This window comes from Watersipora subatra, chromosome 3 (genome assembly GCF_963576615.1).
Source record: "Watersipora subatra chromosome 3, tzWatSuba1.1, whole genome shotgun sequence".
NCBI lineage: Eukaryota > Metazoa > Bryozoa > Gymnolaemata > Cheilostomatida > Watersiporidae > Watersipora > Watersipora subatra.
In genome coordinates, this window is record NC_088710.1 from 4,136,975 (window position 1) to 4,156,038 (window position 19,064).

A 19,064-nucleotide genomic window follows, 5' to 3' on the forward strand; every position below is an offset into this window, starting at 1 on the left:
CTGTCTTTATCATATGACAGCTTTTTGTTAATTACTTACTTTTCAGGTTAAAAGAGTTTATGGAATCAGTTGACCACATTCGCTTCCTCTGTTGGCTGTATATCGGCGCGCTGACGCACCATGCTGTCGCAGAGAATGTCCTGAGAGTCAAGTGTCAGCCTCTGTCTCTGGATGATGTAGCCAGTATCTCAGCTATAGTAATGTCGATAATGACAGGATTTGTTGAGTACAACCCTACATCTGTTGAGTGCATGTCCAGCCTTAACTATGCCTTCATCTTCTGCCAGGTAAGTACATCTGTTGAGTGCATGTCCAGCCTTAACTATGCCTTCATCTTCTGTCAGGTAAGAGTCTATGAGATACAGTCATACCTCGACATGACATACCAGTAGTCGACTCTGACTTAGTACTATTCACATGCTGTCTCATCATTATAGATTCGTGTCAGTCCTGTTGGCTGTCAGTCATGTTGGCAATCTTGAATAGATTATTAGTCAGCAGTAGAGATTTATTGTACAAAATTCATTATTTGTTATTTTGACATGAAACTCAATTCATGGCAACACATACACCCTGATGAGATGTGTAGATTTATATAGGCCGGTATAATTCTACTGAACCTACATTAATGCATAAAGGATTGGCATGTTTTCATATCATAAGTAGGGGAACAACTTATGTTTTTACAATAATATATTGACATGATAAGGTGATTTAGAAGAAGTTATCCTACTCCGTTTGTTCCTAGCTTATTTAATGGATTTAGGCAGCAGCAAAGTTGTACACAATCTATTTCCCATTACTTTATATTTATCAATGTACAAAAAGTACTTTAGTTGACTCGTTGTATCTCTTCTTTGGTGATCATGCTATGAATATACGTGTAACTCATGATAATCCTAGGAAAGTGGACCTCAATATAGCCTGGTCAATGTTTAAGAGCTACCTGTTTTCTTGTGTCTGATTCATTGCTTGCCCTTGGTGTCAACAGCAGATCTCAATGTCACTATGAGTTAGACGTTTAGGGCATCAATTTTCCTGCAGGCTCCGTTTGCTAAAGCTTAGCAGTTGTACTTGCATATAATACTTTCATGTAACTGGTATGGAAAAGAAACAATAGATATATGTGGGTAGGTTTGGACAATATACTGTGAGACACTGACTATGGAGGGTATCGAGAGAGAGCCTGAGGAGCAGACAGATATCAAGCAGATAATCTATTATTTCTGGTCCAAAGTGACACCGACTATTCTCAACATGATGCAACACAACAGAGTGGTGAGTTTCACTTGCAGACTGATAGTAAGCTCTGTTCTCACTTCTTTTCTTATGTTGTTTCTTGTTTACCTTAGTAGAAATCCTGGAACCTTTGTTAAGGTATGATGTTTGGTGAGATTTTTGAATGCTTTGATGAACAATACATTAGAGGACCAGCCATAGCTTACTGACCTGAGTAATTGACCTGTAAACAGCAGGTTGGAGTTTGATTCCAGCCCTTAATTACTCCTACTAAAAGCAAATGCTGGGAGACTGCAGCGAGCACCCGCTGTCTTTTGATTGCTAAGTCTTAGTGGATGTAGAATTTACAGCCACCTGATTAGACTTCAAAAATTTACAGTTTCACATTTTTATTACCTTCAAAAGCAAAACCCATGGTCATAACCATTAGCGTTTTTATTATTCGTGTGATTGGCCGAAGTCGCTGTATTTCGATAGTTTTATGCATTTCCTAGTAACCAAGCTCAATATTTTGTTTCATAGTAATAGTTTGCTAGACTAGCAGTCATAGAGGGTGGCTACTATGGGCTAAAGTCTATAGAGTTATTCATAATCTAGCATAGCTGGTTGGTACTAAAAGTCATCGGCGCTTATGATTGGGTAATTTTAGCTGACAGAGCTGGTAAACCTGCACATTCTGAGTCTAATGGAGACCTTACACGAGTGTCAGTCATCCGTCGCCATTAATGTAAGTTAACACGGTTTGTCTTCTCATGACAGATGCTGGCAAGCACCTGCAACCACCTGTTATTGTAATTGTGAGCATGTGAGGGCCTCTATAGTTCTGGTAGAGTCACAACTACAGCACTCTATTATTAATAAATACATGTATGGTTTTAACGTAGTGGTTACTTCTATGGACTTAGTAAGAGAATCTTATCCAACTTGTACTACTGGTATAGGTACTTGTACTACTGGTATAGGTACTTGTACTACTGGTATAGGTACTTGTACTACTGGTATAGGTACTTGTACTACTGGTATATGTACTTGTACTACTGGTATAGGTACTTGTACTACCGGTATAGGTACTTGTACTACTGGTATAGGTACTTGTACTACTGGTATAGGTACTTGTACTACTGGTATAGGTACTTGTACTACTGGTATAGGTACTTGTACTACTGGTATAGGTACTTGTACTACTGGTATAGATACTTGTACTACTGGTATAGGTACTTGTACTACTGGTATAGGTACTTGTACTACTGGTATAGATACTTGTACTACTGGTATAGGTACTTGTACTACTGGTATAGGTACTTGTACTACTGGTATAGGTACTTGTACTACTGGTATAGGTACTTGTACTACTGGTATAGGTACTTGTACTACTGGTATAGGTACTTGTACTACTGGTATAGATACTTGTACTACTGGTATAGGTACTTGTACTACTGGTATAGGTACTTGTACTACTGGTATAGATACTTGTACTACTGGTATAGGTACTTGTACTACTGGTATAGGTTCGTTAACTTCATCAACCTAATGTTCACAAACAATTCGAGACCCTGTAAGTTTTCATTGATCAAAAGCAAAGAACATTTTGGCAATTTTATATTGTGTTGAAGAATACTTTATTTAAAACCAAAAATCTGTGCAAATATTTTTCTATTCAGAAATGAGCCTAACGGTTTGCTTACAATATTCCCAGAAAATCTCAGCACTTTTCAAAGAGCTGTTTTGGATAGTTTCTTAGTTTGTAAATCAACAAATAACTCGAAATTTGCAGATTTACACTAAATAGGTTTTATTGATGCTCACTCACTCGTCTTTGGTGTAGATCCATAGACTTTCTGTCTTCGGTTGGTTTTTTCCTAGGGTTACGTAAAAATCCTTAGATGATACGATAAAATTCATGTTAAGGCCACTGGCTGAATACATTTGGCAGTGTCTAGCAAAACATCTTTTGACAAATACATCCAAACCTTGACAAACAAAATTAATCTGAATCGATATTGGCATTGCGTGTTGAAACCGTCGTATGCTGGAAAAAATATTATTATTAAGGTTACATTGTGTTGCCTTTAATTCGTTTCATCAAAACTCGATGATAAATACTTTAGGTAATTACATCTAGCATTAAAACAAATATGTTATATAAAACCATTCAAAAAGCTAAATAATATGTAAGAAACTTTATAACATGCTTTACTTATCACATGACCTTCGCATGACCTTTTCCATTAAAGACAAGCAACTCAAGGCGAGGCCTTGTTAATAGAGAAGGTGTACTGTGTGTAGGTAGAAGTTTTAATGAAGATACATAGCCAGTCAAATCTAGACACCGTGAACATTAAATTAACATAACTAGTTTATATATTTTAATTTTTATATTTTTTTTGTTTAAGTTTACTTATTATAACTAGTCACTTCAATTCCACAAATTTCTTTAATTTCACTAGTTTCAGGTTTTCATTTCTTTGCATCACTTTCACTTTCTGGATGGTTTTGGAGATTTTATGAATACTTGTTTCTGTTGATATTCTTCTGTTATCGGCTGTTTTGATTCCAAGTACTGTATTGCTGTGTTCCTGTTTCACCACTACTACTTCAACTAGTCTTATCGGGGTCTATGATTGTAAAACTATAAAAGGGGGGTATGAAGCACTGTTTCATATTATTCAAACCATATAGAACTAAACTATATGGTACATGTATGTGGACTCTGTACATGTGTATTGACTCACAAATCTGCAATGTTTCGAGATACTTTGTGTTGCTCACATGGAGATGAGTGTTTGCTCAAATTTTGCATCGTATGTCGAAATGTTCATGTGTAAAGCTGATCGTAATTCAAGGTTTGACTGTTAATAAAAAGATGTTTTGAAACTCATCACACTAATTTCAACCGTGAAAAAAGTTAATGTGCTGAGGCACTAAATGTTTGAAACTCAGGAAGTTGGAATTTTTGTGGCCAACTAGCAAGTATAGCTGTGTCTCTTTCATAATCAAAGCGGTGAGGCAGGATTTCTTCAGAGTACAGATCACAGCATGTTTGGTTAGTTAGTTATTCGCCGGTACTCTTTCTGGGTTCAAATCCATGAATTACATATTGTGTTAAGTTTTGTAATATGGTATCTTGTTTCATCAAATCTTTGTGTTATGAACTTTTTTTAACCGAATTTAGTATATAATACTGCAATAAGCAACAGGACACCTGCTCAATGCTGTCATAGCTTATTCAATATTGCCACTTTCTATCAGCTGACACTGTACAATCCTTTACTTTCTTTAGATGTTTCCTGTATGGAGAACCCACTTCTACGCCCATGACAACAAGGTAATGCATTCATGTTCAGATTTGTTAACAGCAGCTCTGCAACTTAGCTTACTGCTGCCAGATCGTAACCATATAATTGCACCCTTTAAATCTGGGTATTTTATAAGCTTCCAGGCTAGTTACAAATATAGGAGTGTTCCAATGGTATGAGTTTTTTGTAACATAAACTATTTTTAGCACATTTCTGTGATACAGTCTCTCGGTAGCTTTTGTATTGCTGCCCACAGAATGTTGTTTACATAACTAGCAATAGATGGTGCCTGTCATCCTTTACTGATCATTGTCGGTTGATTATACTATTCATAATAGTTAATCAGTATTCAATAGTTGCTCAATATTCATTAGTTGATCTACTTTTAGCTGCCAGCCAATATTCTGGTTCGTCTGCGGGCTCTTGAAAACCACAAACCACCCAGAAAGCGAAAATTCAACAAAGCCATTTTATTTGATTGGATAAAGAAGGTACAATTTAAACTCGCCCAGATCGAGGTTCAGTCATCGACAGCAGTACAGTTTCTTGGTATTTGAGTTCTTGACAGCTACTCTGCCTCTCATCTCATTAGCACCAGTTGTCTGTTGTCAGAGAATTTGCTTGCTATTTCTATTTGTAATTTCCAAAGCTATCTTTTGATGCTGTTTTTGCATTGTAGCTGTTATTGTCGCTTTGAGAATTATGTTGTTATTTATTATTATTTGTTAAATGTACACAAGTTTCTAGTCTCCATTCGCTGTCACATATATCAAGTATTGTTTTTATTAAATGCTGCTGAATATCTTCCTCTGATTGGTTGATATGCTGAATATCTTCCTCTGATTGGTCGATATGCTGAATCTTGAGAAAAAAATTGTGTAATTTTGTCTTTCATTTTAACTTTGTTGGTCTTTTATCTATTTACTTTTAACAAACTAGTTTTATTAAATGTGTAGGTATAGTTAATATCTCACAGTCGTTTTATGACCTATAGGTTTGGCCAGATCTTCCGTGCTGGTACCTTTTTCAAGCTTTTAATAGCAAATTATTATTTTTTCCAATTTGTATAAATATTTTGGTGATAAACTTGTAGGCATGTGTAACCAGTCAGGATAATCAGTCAGTTCTCATTACAACTAAGGTTAGGCTTTGCAGACACTAAGCAGAAAATAGATTACCTGTATTTTCGTTATATCAAGTAATAGTTGTGTGGAGCGTATGAAACTTGCTTCATGGTGGATAGCCGAGGTAATGTACCACTAATGGTTCTTCATTCAGAGGCTTTTACGATTTACAACATTTGCACAACCTGGTACTTGTCCTCTCAACATGTCATGATTGATTGTTATAGGCCAGTCATGTCAGTAAAGTTATCTTAAAGGCCTAGACTCGCAAATGTGCATTCAGCCATTAGATGTCACACTTGACCAGCTTCATATTCAGAGCTAGATGATGAGTCCTTGTATCTCGCTTACAGTTGGAGGCCTACACGTGACAAAGTATTGAAAAATATCTGTAGTCAAATAGAATCCGTGATAAGCATTCATTTAGTGTTAGGTATCTCTCTGAACTTACAGTTATCCTATTCTAGTTATTTTCAGTAATATGTGACAGATACGATAATTACTCTATTCACTCGCAAAAGAATCCAGCAGAACATTTTTAGCACTCACCAAGTCCCTTTGTTATAAAGCAAGTGTTCAGTTATTTTAGCCTACAAACATTAAACAATTTTTAAAGATCTCAAGCTATGGCTTTTAATAATGCATCGGTAAGCATGAACATATTCACTGTCAATTGATGAGGCCCAGTTATCCTGTACTTGAGTCGAAACAAAAATTCTACAATTGTCGGCGGGATACGATTGGACTCCGAGCACCTTGCATACACCCAAATTGTATACCCCTATGCATAGGGAGTTCAAAAACATCCAAGTGTAGCCTGGTTTATACACACCGCAGCTATAGTTGTTACAATCAACTGAACATAAGGTTTATCTCCTCGGCTGGCAGTCTATAAGAAACCAAAAAAATTTCTGTGTTATAATTCTGTGAAAATAAGTTTTATTTTCCAATGTTTAAGTTTACAATATTAAATGAAAGAGGTAGTGAGCAAAGTATTCATGTCTGGAATGTAATGTAATTGAAATAAATTGCCATACAAAAATAGCAGCAAATTCTTTATTGCTGGTACTTTCAAGCATAGGCCAGCATAAATCTTTGAAACAAAATAATTGTTTGTCTAACCGTATTCACCAAGTTATTTTATCATCACACGCACATTTGAGCAGATAAAGTGAATAACGAATAAAGTCAGCCAGCTTCATACTTTGAAGCTGGTCAGTGATGTGCAGTTCACCCACACCGATGAGATACAGCTTTCTAACGGGCCAGCATCACATGGGTTTGTTTTATGTTTGCCTGCTTCTCAGTAACACCAGCTCAATTAGTCGGATATGTAATCAGCTACACTACCGTTGATAATTGTAGTCTGCGCATTATACCCTGTTGTAACCATGCTGTCCGGAACTTCCTCGAATGAGCCGAATCACCATTTCCAGATCTTCAACTGGCCTCAGACCAGTCTGCTGATTCCCTGACATCCCTAATTGTATATCCAAAAAGATTTATTAAGTTGATTTTCTAAATTTCTGTTGGACTGAATGGAAATGCCTATTTCAGTCTTTTGGCCCTTCAGTAACAGAGCGATAATTCAAAACACAAACGCGTTCGTCCAATCTCATCACTGTCAACAGTGGAGGACACTTGTGAGCTTAACCAGTTGCAGGATTGGATGGAGGCAATTTTAATGTCACAATAGGGCCAATATAAAAAGTGAAATAGATGTTTCTAATCGGTGCCAACCTGTCCAACAAAATGGTAGAACATGAAAATAGCAAGTCTTTCTAGATACACGTTTAGGCGTGTTAAGAGATGTCAATGTGTCAGCAGACTGGCTCTAGATGTGTCGAACGTATAACTACCTGGATATGGTGGTTTGACTCACTCAAGATTACGAGAAGCCACTGACATGCCTGGCTATACCTGTGTGACTGCGGAGTTCACAATTAATGTATCAACACAGTGCACCCAGTTGAGTTTGTGTTACCAAGAAGCAGGCAAATGGAAAACTGAGACCACTTGGCTGTGCCAGCCTCTTTCCATGACTGTATCTCATCAGTGTAGCTGCATCAGTGTAACTGGACGGTGTGTCACTAATCAGATTTAAGTATAAAGCATGCCAATTGTGTTATTCGTTATTTACTTCGCAGCTTCTAAACCAACTCATGATGTCATTAAGAAGAAAATAATATGAGATCATATGAGTAGAGGCCTACAACTGCCTCCCACAGCAAAAAACGCACACATGCTCACCCAGTGTCCATAATATGCATGATGACACCAGCAGCCAGGTGTGAAGTGTCTTACAAGTGCTTGTAAATTATACAGCAATTATCTATAATGTCACTCATTCTATACTGTCACTCATTCTAAGTTTTGTTTTAAGGGTTCCGTAAAACGATGTTAATCATCATATAAAAGAGTCTTTCGCAAAGTCTCTCCCAACCATTCCTAACGCCACGACAGGCCACTTGCTGGAACTCACCACGGCATTTTTTGGTGCACACTGCCTGAATGTCCAGTTTAGGTGACTCTTGTAGTCGTTATCAAATGGTAGGACTATCGGATATATGTGCTGCACAGAGATTGATGCCGACAGCGTAAGATGTGAAAAAGTAGTGCTAGTAGTGACCTCATTATTTCCACACGAAGATAATGTCTCATTTTGACACTTGCTCACAAGACAAATCTCAGATGCCAGTTGTGGCAGCGACGAGTGCATGCCTTGGAAGGCGCTGACTATGTATGTGTCTTTGGTTGCGTTGCGGGTGTATTTTACCTGGCAACATGTCGTGTTCTGACAAACTTTGGCAGTTCCATTTAGGCCTTGCAAAACTATCGCATCGAATATATCGCCATCTATTATAACCGTTTCTGTCATTAAATTATTGGAAGATGTATCTATTGAGCAATCTTTTAAAGACACCGCCTGCTGCCGAGCAAGGGGCTTGTTGCTTGGCAGATCACCGGTTAACAAAATTCCGCTAGAACTATTAGTCTGTGATGTAATGTTGACTACCCTTGGTCCGCACAGGATGCTGCTGCCGAATATGTTCCTGGCTGGATTGTAAACATTGGCAGCAATTAAGTTTATGTTATTCTTGGTGGAGAATGCAATCTGCCAGTTAACAGCCTGCTGATAGACGCTGATGCTTTTCCAGTAAATAGGAAGTAGCAGGTGATCTATTGCAAATTTTTCAACTAGGCCAATCCCTGGTTCAGCAAACAGAGCATCCATAGATGTCATTGTCCCAAATCTGCCATAGTTAGTATCAAAATAGACGTGCATAGGCTCAGAGGGCCGGTCAAATTTCGCAGACTCCTCTCCAATGAGGTAGTATTTACGATACTTAGCGACGAGGCAGCCTTGTGGGTCGTAGACGATATTAGTGCTGTACTGATAATGGTGGTCTGACGGACACAGGCTATCTAGTTTAATGTCACACGGTACAGATTCCACGAGGTTGGCCAAAATATACATGTCGTACTTTAATGCCATACAGCCAATGCTTGCCTGTCCTTCGACACCGTGATGCATCCATTTACAGTTGATACAGGCAGGATGTGACATAGACACTGCAGGTACCTGCTCCATGTAAGGATAGAGAGAGCTTCTCTCGTTGAAGTGCTCTGGCATCTCTCCTGTGATTCCATATTCTGGCAGCACCAAGAAACTAACACCCTGCAAATAGCAATGAAATTGGTCCTGTAAGCTGTTGAAGTATTTTTCTACTGGCTTCATGGTGAAATATTCCAGTAATGCTAGTTACCTTAATTTGTTTGAATTCATAAGGCAAACAACCTCAACAAAATTGCTGTGCGAGTTAACAAACCTCTGTAAACAATCAAAAGTGTTAGCAGGACAGTTTGTTTATGCAATAGTTTGATACGCTATTATTAAATATTAAACATGCGTTTTCTATTTAATTTATGTAAATTTGGTATTTAAAAGAAAACAATATATTTCACAAGTATGTAATTTCTTTCCAATTCATGAGTAAAATCACATAATTTTCCTAATTTGCCTGACTATCAAATCTATAACAATTCTAGTAACTACTTGGTTTGAGGAATCATTGAATGGGTCAATAACCTCCTCTATTACCTCTATAAACCCTACACAGCAACTATTGTAAGCATAACTGATAAAACTGATTATTCAAAAATCCTTTTGATATGAACTTCCTGAATTCATCTTTTACAAGAAATAAGAAAAGGCACAAATAATCCTACAGTACGCATGCACTTAGCTTCTGTTTTTTGAATGTCTGCATCAAAAGTAAACGTATATTGCTTACTAACCTGTTCATGCGCTATTTTAGCTTGTCGCTCTATGTGTGCCAAATTTTCATGAATCGCTACCATGGCTTCCTTTCTTGTCTTTGCATTTTTCACACTCACCAGCTTTTTCTCAAAGACTCCCACTCGAAAGCTTTTTACTGACGGAGCGCGTACAGATACCTTTTCGCCTGTGGTTAACCAAAACATCTGTATTTGTACAACGCTGCCTACGACAGAAAACACTATAATAGCAAAAGCTGCCAAAAGCTTGAGGCAGCGTCGATCATCTTGTTTGTGTTTTTCAAACTTTCTGCCTTCAATGAACATCTGTTTATCCATCTTAAGTAGAGTGTGTACTGGTAGAACTAGGCTAGTTAAATCAGTATGCACCAATGTTCATAGCAGAATGCAGCGCGTGGGAAGCTGGAGCTCACTCGAGCATGTCTCATTTGTCTCTGTTGGTTGGTATATATCAATGGCTGGAATGGTCACAGGTGAATCACCACAGCTTATATGAAGACTAATGCTGAAGTTTTATTTTTAAATGGAAATCACTCTAAGTGTGGTTTATTAGAAGAAATTATTAGAAGAAATTTATTATCGGGGTTTCAGTAAACAATCGGATGGAGTTCACATTGAAAGAATTGTTTTCTCCTGACAGACTGGCTTTTACATTGTTTTTCAAGATGTCACTCCGGAGATTGTTTTCGGAACTCAATTGGCAGCAACTTAATACTAGTTAGAAAGATAGCAGTTTTATGTTTACTTTGGTCTGAGGCATTTAATAGAAGTGATAGTTGTACACACTACAACTGAGTAGCCAGCAGTTGATGTTGGAGTTATGTACTCATGCTACAGCTTGTAAAAAGGTTATAGCAAAGCTCATGTGATATTTCTTACTCTCACATCAATGTCAACCTGCTGTTATAATATCAGTTGCTCAAAACATCATATACTTTTGCATCTGCAATATATTTTACGTACGAAATTATATTCCAACGAAAAGTATGCATGTATTTTATAATAAACAGAAACTGCTGGAAGAGGTGACAGTCATTTGAAACGTGAAATAATTTAACTAAAAACACTGACTGCTTCATTACTAAGTTAGCACGGGTGGGTCATTATCAAAATCTCTGCCTACCAAGGCTGCCGCTGCCAAAGGCCAATCGCTAGAGCTTGCAAGGCTGTTGTAAAACTCTGATGAAGAATGCTGAAAGGTCCAGTTGAGCTGAAGATACTCCAAGTTAGATGGGGTCAGGTTAGGGTAGACATAATGAACACTGAATCTAGCGCCAAGCTTTAGATCGGAGAAAGCTGTATGACTCGTAACTACAGGATCTGAGCATGACGATAAGTTGGAGTTAGCACATTTAGTAACGAGACAGATTTCTATTGCCAGTACTTCTCCAAATCGGTGAATCCCTTTGAATGCGCCGAGTATGTATGTTTCCTCGGTACTATTGCGACTGTATGTAACTGAGCAACAAAGAGAGCTCTGGCAAATTTGACCACTTCCTGAGAGACCCTCTAGCATGACTACATTATACAAGTCTCCTACTATACTGGCTGTTTCATTTTTGATAGTCGAAGTTGCGACTTCAATTTTGGAACTCGTATCTAGCGGTGATTTCGTTGAAGAGTTTCCATAAGGTAGATCTCCTGTTATAAGAATTCCATCTTTACTTTTATCAATGGATGTACAATTTACTACATCAGAACTACGTAAGATACTGCTGCCAAATGTGAACTCATCTGGAGAGTATACACCAGCCCCAACAAAGTTTACTTGCGCCAATGTAGCATAGGCCAACTGCCAATCAACAGCGGATAAGAAAGCCAAGCCATTCTGTATCCAATAAGTAGGAAATAGAATGTGATCCACATTGTAGTCTTCTACGAGTGTTAGTGGGGAATCTTCATACAAGATATCTGCACAGATGAATGTTCCAAACCGTCCATACTCGGTGTCAAAATATACATGCTCAGGCTTCTCTGGTTTGTCAATTAAATCAAACTCTTCAGCAAACCTATGATACTTGTGGTACTTGGCTATGAGACATCCTTTTGGGTCATATATAATGTTAGTATTATATTGGTAATGGTGATCTGAGGGACACAGGCTCTCAAGTCGGGGGTCACACGGCACCGCTTCTACGAGATTGGCCAAAATGTACATGTTGTATTTAGCTGCCATGCAGCCAATGGTTGTTTGTCCTTCTTGGCCTGGCTTTATCACATCGCAGGCGACGCAAGCTGGGTGAGTGGCATTTACCTCTGATACTTCTTCCATATACGGATAGACTGAACTTCTAGTGGGAGCAGCTCCACCCATGTTCCCTGTGATTCCATACTCAGGAAACACTAAAACCTTTACTCCCTGCAAACATGAAGGGTGAAGCCACTAAATTTTGCCACTAGATTTGCCTCCTTACTTTTCTACACTAACACTTATTCTCTACTTCTCTCCTCACACTCTCTTCTGTCATACCAATTTTGTTGCTGTTTGAAAAAGTGCTATCTTCTCAACTCTGCCTTTACATGTACAAGGAATACTGGCAACATCATTGCTAAACAGCTACATTTTAAAAAGTTGCAGACATGCTTCTAGTTTTCTTAGATCAAAAACATCATTTTCGTGTCACTGCCCCCTATTCCTTAGCCACTCTCATTCCTAGCCGTCTCAGCCACTAGTCAGTCATTCATGCTAGGACACATGCATTGATGCACCCTACGCCTGAACTGACGTGATGCACTACATCGATCCCTCGCTAGTAGTATCAGCATTCAACTAGTTTACACTGGTCTGACACGCCTCGCCTTCACCTGCGCACACTCCTTTGCCGCATCATAAGCATATATTAAACTTGAATATTTAATTGAAATTGCTAACGATTACTAATTTTCAATTGGCCTTCATGAATACCTCTAGGCAGCAACACAAGTAGGAAATAACACACAAACAGTCAGCTTAGCTACCTTACCAGTTCACTGGCTATCTTCGCCTGATGCTGCATTGCCTCCAAGTTCGCTTTCATTGCCTTCAATGCCTCTGCCCTGTTTGACGCATTCTCAACACTCACCAACTTGTGCTCATATGCCCCAACCTTGAAGGTCTTTTCAAATGCTGCCGAGTCATGTGTAGGTCTAGTTGACTTTAGCCAGAAGAGTTTGACAAGCATCAGGAATACCAGACATAAAGTAATTAGTGTCAGGGTTGTTGCGAAAAAGCAAATAATGCTGCTGGTAACAGATTTTTTCTTTGACGTTGTTTTGTTAATGTGTGTATCTTGTTCAGGCAGTAACAGCTTTTCCTCCATCTTTCCAGATTTGAACTGACGATGAACTCGGTCTCGCTTCTTAAGCCTGCAGATAGATAAGATAGGACTATCGAAAATGAAATAAAGATAACGCTTGGGTACAGCAGAACGGAATATCAGGAACTACTTGACTGATCATAAACACAGTAAGTGAAGGAGATTGGATACAACTAGTAGTTAATTATCGGTTAGTTATTATTAAAGTAAAAATATTGGTGGGAGATAGAGCTGTTCACATCTTGTAGTCTCACCAGCAGCATTATACATTTGAATAATTACTGAGGTAAACTGCAAATTAAAAACACAACATAACAAATAGAAAACAATCCAAAGGCAGGAATGGCTTTGCTTTGGGACCGCAAAAAAGTTTAATGGCAAAATGAAAAACTAACTAACAGATTGCAAGACGCATTTAGACCATCATCAGACATGACTGTAATGTTTTTGTGTGAATAATAACACAATCTATAATAAATGTGATTTATTCGCTATCATAGTAGGTAATGAATTAACATGTAGACACGACAATTTAAGTATAACAGTAGTTACCTGTATGAATAATAGCACAAATGTGGTTTGATCACTTTCATAGTAATAAACTATTGCCTTCAAAACCTAGCTTATATAACCACCAGCTATGGCTATTGAATAAATAGCTAAACAATGCATACAATTTATTTATTAGATATATAGCACCAAGATAGCTTGATTAAACCTTTTTTATTATTGCAATTAATCAATGACAAACCCAATACCTTGTGGAAACAGCTGGCTGTACAACCAGAGGAACACTGCTAAGGGTTTACTGTGCATGTACTTCTGGTAGAGTTGAAGACGATAGAAATATATATCTGTAGTAGTCATGACACCTGCATACTGCAGAGGCTGACAAACAGCAAAATGTAACAACACAATATTGCAGACAGCAATTGTTATGTAGGATATAGCACATGCTATTGTATCTATGTGGAAACCAGTTGAGAATGTATGAAAATTATGACCTACGATTGAATTATACATGCAATAATAATCATATATAACAACCCCATTATTAAGTGTAGTACAAGTTCTTGAAGGTTTTGTATTTGTACATGCAACTGCCAATTACTGTTGAATTACACACATGAACATCTCTTTAAGAGTAGGTGGCCCTGAAAAGGGCCGTTGTGGGTGAAGTGGCTACAAAAAGTTAGCCTCCGAAGCCATACAGCGTACGGCCTTGACGTTTGAGGGCATAAACAACATCCATTGCCGTAACGGTTTTTCTTTTAGCATGCTCGGTGTAGGTTACAGCATCCCTAATCACATTTTCTAAGAAAACTTTGAGGACACCTCTAGTTTCTTCATAGATAAGACCTGATATTCTTTTGACTCCACCTCGTCTTGCCAATCGCCTAATAGCTGGCTTCGTGATACCCTGAATGTTATCACGCAAAACTTTCCTGTGACGCTTGGCACCACCTTTTCCCAAACCTTTGCCTCCCTTTCCACGTCCAGACATATTGACAGTTATGGTAGGTTTACTGTTTATGTTATTGCTGAGAAGGACGGATGTTCATATACTACTAAAGCGAGTGTAATAGAGACTAAAAAGTTTTAGCGAGCGCACTAGTGGTCCAAAAACTACGCATTCAATTTATTTACTCTATCGTTCAAATAGTGACCTATAACGGCAGGAACCAATAGATTGTTAGCTGCTAATTGAAAAGACTATATAAAAGCTAAGTACGCGCCCCCTCTAGTAATACAAAATGGCTCGTACCAAACAAACTGCTCGTAAATCGACTGGAGGCAAAGCTCCCCGGAAGCAATTGGCGACTAAAGCTGCTCGTAAGAGTGCGCCAGCTACCGGTGGAGTTAAAAAACCTCATCGATATAGACCAGGAACGGTAGCTCTCCGAGAAATACGTAGATATCAAAAATCTACCGAGCTCCTCATCAGAAAGCTACCGTTTCAGCGCCTTGTTCGGGAAATCGCACAAGATTTTAAAACGGATCTACGGTTCCAGAGTTCAGCTGTCATGGCGCTTCAAGAATCAAGTGAAGCTTATCTGGTCGGTTTGTTTGAAGATACCAACTTGTGTGCTATTCACGCTAAACGAGTAACAATTATGCCGAAGGACATCCAATTGGCCAGGCGTATCAGAGGAGAGCGAGCTTGAACATTGCTCGTGTACTCTATCACAAGGCCCTTTTTAGGGCCACCATATAATAAAGAGTTGTTCACCTTGGGAAACAGCCATGTAGCTGTACACTAGCGGGTCCAGGTTTTTGCAATACAGAACCAATTGCTCATGATTCATACTGCCCATGAGTTTGCAACATGAAGCTGTGGTCAATGCGTAGTATTTCTGACAGCACACAAGTCAATTCCAGATAACTGCAGCACGTGAACTATATGCACACCCGTCTTTATCTGCAGTATATCGGGCAACACATGAAATTTAAAATGTGCATCTGATTTAGAGGTTAGACAGTGAAAACACCTGTTTCGGTTTAAATTGAGCACTTATGTAACTAGTAACTAAGCTGCACTACTTCTCCAGATGACAGCTATGACTTGAACTATGCTGAAGTCGACCAGATCAGTTTTGATCCTGTAGACAGGATTAAAACTGTTTCACACGGATGTTGCAAAAAAATGTTTAGTAATGCTCAAAAGCTAGTGTCAATACTAGCATACGAAAATTGCATATAGCAATGTCATTGCTGATGTTATTGATTTAGGCAATCACTACGAGTGACTAACACAAAAAGGGGTGTGGTCTAAACGCTCGTTGCGATCACTCTAGGGGGAGATAACGCTATGTATACCACGTACTACAACATGACGTAAATGCAGGTTCACGGCTCTGAACAGCTGGTTCGACTGAATGCACACAGCGTAGGATCAATTTTATTTTTGTATTACTACTCATCTTTTAATAGTCAATTACTGCTAGTTTATCAGCTAAAATAGCGGCAGGAAACCCTGAATTAATGACTAGGTTACAAATATGCATAAAAAGTATCAAGCAATACCCTATATTCTGTCCCCTGTTGACCCTTCATACTATTTGTGTCTTTCAACGTAACGCAGAGTTATATGAAATAAACTCATGAACTAGTGCTGGATAACGATTCGAGTGCATTCGGTTTTTCGATAGTTGTTCTCTCTCTCTCTCTCGGTTCATCGATTCAGAAGGAAAAGACAACTGCGCATGAACCAAATTTTACATAACGATTCGATTCAGTGTTTGCGCATGCCCACTCAGCAGCTTCCTAAGCAAAGTTTCGTGAGAGCATTGATCGCTCAGCAAAATTAATGTGTTTAGTTTTTTTTTCATCCAAATAGTAGCAAGTCTTGACTCTTGCCAAATTAACTCATGTGATGTGTTGTAGTTAAGAGACTCATATTTGTAATATCTTAATATGGTATTAATCTTCATTGATTGTATTTGTCCTGAGTTTTCAGGAGGAAACAACTCTAAAATTGAATGCATAGTGCAGGTAGACAACGAACCACCGGTGTCCTTTAGCGGAGATATTGCCGAAGCCGAGACCGGGCCGTAGTCTACACACACAAAAACAACAAAGGTCCACGTAGTTATGAGCAAAAACAAAAGTATCCACCCAAATATCTCACCAATCCGATGAGCAGCCCAAACAAAAACTAAACCAATCGACTGAGCCACACATCATGTCAAAATATTCCAAGTTTCAAGTCATGTCTTGCACAACTCACCTTATGGGTTGTCCAAACTTGTCCCAAAGTCCCTATTAATTTGAGACTGTCCAATATTTGTTTAAAAATGGTCGCCGCTAGCCTAACGTCCTGATTCAACATCGTAGTAACTATCGGGGCATTGCTGAGTGCTCTCGATCCTTGTGAGTCCTTCTTAAGTTTTGTTTGCAAAAGTATTAACCCGATTTTACTAAGATGTTGAATCAGGACGTTAGGCTAGGCTAGCGGCGACCATTTCTAAAACAGATACTGGACAGTCTCAAACTAATAGAGACTTCGGGACAAGTTTTGACAAACCATAAGATGAGTTGTGCAAGACATGACTTGAAACATTTTGACAGGATGGGTGGCTCAGTCGATTGGTTTAGCTTGTGTGTGCGGCTCAACGGATTAGTGAGATATTTGGGTGGATACTTTTGTTTTTGCTCATAACTACGTGGACCTTTGTTTTTTTAGTGTGTAAACTACGGCTCGGTCTCGGCAATATCCCCGCTAAAGGACGCCTGTGACACGTGCATTTTTTAGAATGTTTTTTATCATGTATTAGGCAGAACAACCCTTGCAAAATTGGTGGCCCTGAAAAGGGCCGTTTGATTAACAAATGCAGGTGCATTTATTTACTTGGAACTTGTGTATTTGGTGACAGCCTTTGTACCTTCCGAAACGGCATGCTTTGCCAACTCTCCTGGAAGGATGAGCCGTACAGCAGTCTGTACTTCTCGACTTGTGATAGTAGACCGCTTATTGTAGTGTGCCAGTCTTGAAGCTTCTGCAGCAATTCGTTCAAAGACATCATTAACAAAGCTGTTCATGATACTCATAGCCTTGCTGGATACGCCAGTGTCAGGATGAACCTGTTTGAGAACTTTGTATATGTAGATACCGTAGCTCTCCTTCCTTTTTCGTTTCCTTTTCTTGTCACCAGACCGTGCAGCTTTCGCCTTGCCAGCTTTCTTAGCGCCTTTACTGCTAACTTTAGGTGGCATTTTGAATCACTGAGTGAGACTAAATGAATGATGATCCAATAATAGAAACGATATGGTAATATACCAAATTCCATGGTTGAAATATACGGATCTTATTCGTCGGTTTCAAAGCGAGCGCATTAGAACTATTCAAATGTACCACGCTTTGTTTTGACTTTGTTGATTGGCCTGTTTCAACTGTTGACGTGTTCTATATAAATGCCAATTAAAATATGAAGCAGTATTACACTGCTATCACAGAGCTTCAGATTAAACCAATAAAATGTCTGGACGTGGCAAAGGTGGAAAAGCAAAGGGCAAGAGCAAGACCAGATCATCTCGAGCTGGTTTGCAATTTCCAGTCGGTAGAATCCACAGATTATTAAGAAAGGGCAATTATGCCGAAAGAGTCGGAGCTGGTGCACCTGTGTACTTGGCAGCTGTAATGGAGTACCTAGCAGCTGAAGTACTCGAATTGGCCGGTAATGCTGCCCGTGACAACAAAAAGACCCGCATCATTCCTAGGCATCTTCAGCTGGCTATCCGCAATGATGAAGAGCTGAATCGACTCATGAGTGGTGTAACCATAGCACAAGGTGGTGTCCTGCCTAACATTCAAGCAGTCCTCTTACCCAGCAAGACTAAGAAATCTGCTTAAATCTTTTAAGTATATCCAACGGTCCTTTTCAGGACCACCATTTATTACGGAGTTGTTCACACTGCCCAAAGGATGCCCTTTGCGGCTGTTGGCATTTGCTTGTTGGTAATTTGGGCAGTTCTGCTACTATGTTAATTGCTGTCATTGTGCTAGTCCAAGCACTAGACGAGACAAGCCTACGATCGAGTGGAACTGATAATTTGTATGCATGTACCTAACTGTTTTCACAATTTTTTAAGGCAAGGATTTACCTACACACCAACGTGAAGATATATCACATTTGGGTTGTAACTGAAGTGTCATCTTATCAATTTCTAGCGGCATCATGTGCATCTATTGTACCTAAAAAGCTTGTTTCCGTTGTGTTATACCATCGGGTCTGTACAGAAACCAGAAGTAATGCCCAACTGATTGTGTAAAGCTTACGACTGATATATGTGCCCTGTCCTACCAAAAAGAT

General features: G+C 38.9%; 7 protein-coding genes across 7 annotated transcripts in view; 3 read left to right on the forward strand and 4 right to left on the reverse strand.

Annotated features, from left to right (window-relative positions):
- Positions 1-5,650, forward strand: part of LOC137389850 (protein unc-79 homolog) — a 34,402-nt gene extending 28,752 nt beyond the window's left edge. Inside the window, exons 19-21 of the mRNA XM_068075988.1 lie at positions 110-287; positions 1,135-1,278; positions 4,925-5,650. Of these exons, the coding sequence (XP_067932089.1) occupies positions 110-287; positions 1,135-1,278; positions 4,925-5,092 (490 nt within the window). The 3' untranslated portion in view covers positions 5,093-5,650. The remainder of the gene's footprint in view (positions 1-109; positions 288-1,134; positions 1,279-4,924) is intronic.
- A 2,367-nt stretch (positions 5,651-8,017) lies between these two features.
- Positions 8,018-10,311, reverse strand: LOC137391254 (pantetheinase-like). Its single transcript, XM_068077669.1, has 2 exons — positions 9,959-10,311; positions 8,018-9,338 (listed from the first exon to the last, which is right to left on the reverse strand). The coding sequence occupies exons 1-2, from the start codon at positions 10,274-10,276 to the stop codon at positions 8,067-8,069; spliced, it is 1,590 nt and encodes a 529-aa protein (XP_067933770.1). The 5' UTR covers positions 10,277-10,311; the 3' UTR covers positions 8,018-8,066.
- A 574-nt stretch (positions 10,312-10,885) lies between these two features.
- LOC137389937 (pantetheinase-like) lies at positions 10,886-14,669 on the reverse strand. Its single transcript, XM_068076132.1, has 3 exons — positions 14,614-14,669; positions 12,922-13,303; positions 10,886-12,317 (listed from the first exon to the last, which is right to left on the reverse strand). Exons 2-3 carry the CDS (start codon positions 13,255-13,257, stop codon positions 11,040-11,042), a joined length of 1,614 nt encoding a protein of 537 aa, XP_067932233.1. The 5' UTR covers positions 13,258-13,303; positions 14,614-14,669; the 3' UTR covers positions 10,886-11,039.
- Positions 14,447-14,758, reverse strand: LOC137389670 (histone H4). The gene has a single exon (XM_068075741.1). The coding sequence runs from the start codon at positions 14,756-14,758 to the stop codon at positions 14,447-14,449; it is 312 nt and encodes a 103-aa protein (XP_067931842.1).
- A 250-nt stretch (positions 14,759-15,008) lies between these two features.
- LOC137389672 (histone H3) lies at positions 15,009-15,419 on the forward strand. The gene has a single exon (XM_068075746.1). It carries the CDS (start codon positions 15,009-15,011, stop codon positions 15,417-15,419), a length of 411 nt encoding a protein of 136 aa, XP_067931847.1.
- A 2,179-nt stretch (positions 15,420-17,598) lies between these two features.
- On the reverse strand, positions 17,599-17,967 carry LOC137389941 (histone H2B, gonadal-like). Its single transcript, XM_068076135.1, has one exon. The coding sequence runs from the start codon at positions 17,965-17,967 to the stop codon at positions 17,599-17,601; it is 369 nt and encodes a 122-aa protein (XP_067932236.1).
- A 243-nt stretch (positions 17,968-18,210) lies between these two features.
- Positions 18,211-18,938, forward strand: LOC137389940 (histone H2A). The gene has a single exon (XM_068076134.1). The coding sequence runs from the start codon at positions 18,230-18,232 to the stop codon at positions 18,602-18,604; it is 375 nt and encodes a 124-aa protein (XP_067932235.1). The 5' UTR covers positions 18,211-18,229; the 3' UTR covers positions 18,605-18,938.
- Positions 18,939-19,064: the final 126 nt, after the last annotated feature.

Coding starts and splice junctions, on each gene's coding strand:
- LOC137391254 (XM_068077669.1), bottom strand. CDS start 10,276: ATGGATAAACAGATGTTCATTGAAGGCAGAAAGTTTGAAAAACACAAA. Junction 9,339..9,958: donor CTAAAATAGCGCATGAACAG/GTTAGTAAGCAA, acceptor TGCTATTTGCAG/GGTGTTAGTTTCTTGGTGCT.
- LOC137389937 (XM_068076132.1), bottom strand. CDS start 13,257: ATGGAGGAAAAGCTGTTACTGCCTGAACAAGATACACACATTAACAAA. Junction 12,318..12,921: donor CGAAGATAGCCAGTGAACTG/GTAAGGTAGCTA, acceptor TCATGTTTGCAG/GGAGTAAAGGTTTTAGTGTT.
- LOC137389670 (XM_068075741.1), bottom strand. CDS start 14,758: ATGTCTGGACGTGGAAAGGGAGGCAAAGGTTTGGGAAAAGGTGGTGCC.
- LOC137389672 (XM_068075746.1), top strand. CDS start 15,009: ATGGCTCGTACCAAACAAACTGCTCGTAAATCGACTGGAGGCAAAGCT.
- LOC137389941 (XM_068076135.1), bottom strand. CDS start 17,967: ATGCCACCTAAAGTTAGCAGTAAAGGCGCTAAGAAAGCTGGCAAGGCG.
- LOC137389940 (XM_068076134.1), top strand. CDS start 18,230: ATGTCTGGACGTGGCAAAGGTGGAAAAGCAAAGGGCAAGAGCAAGACC.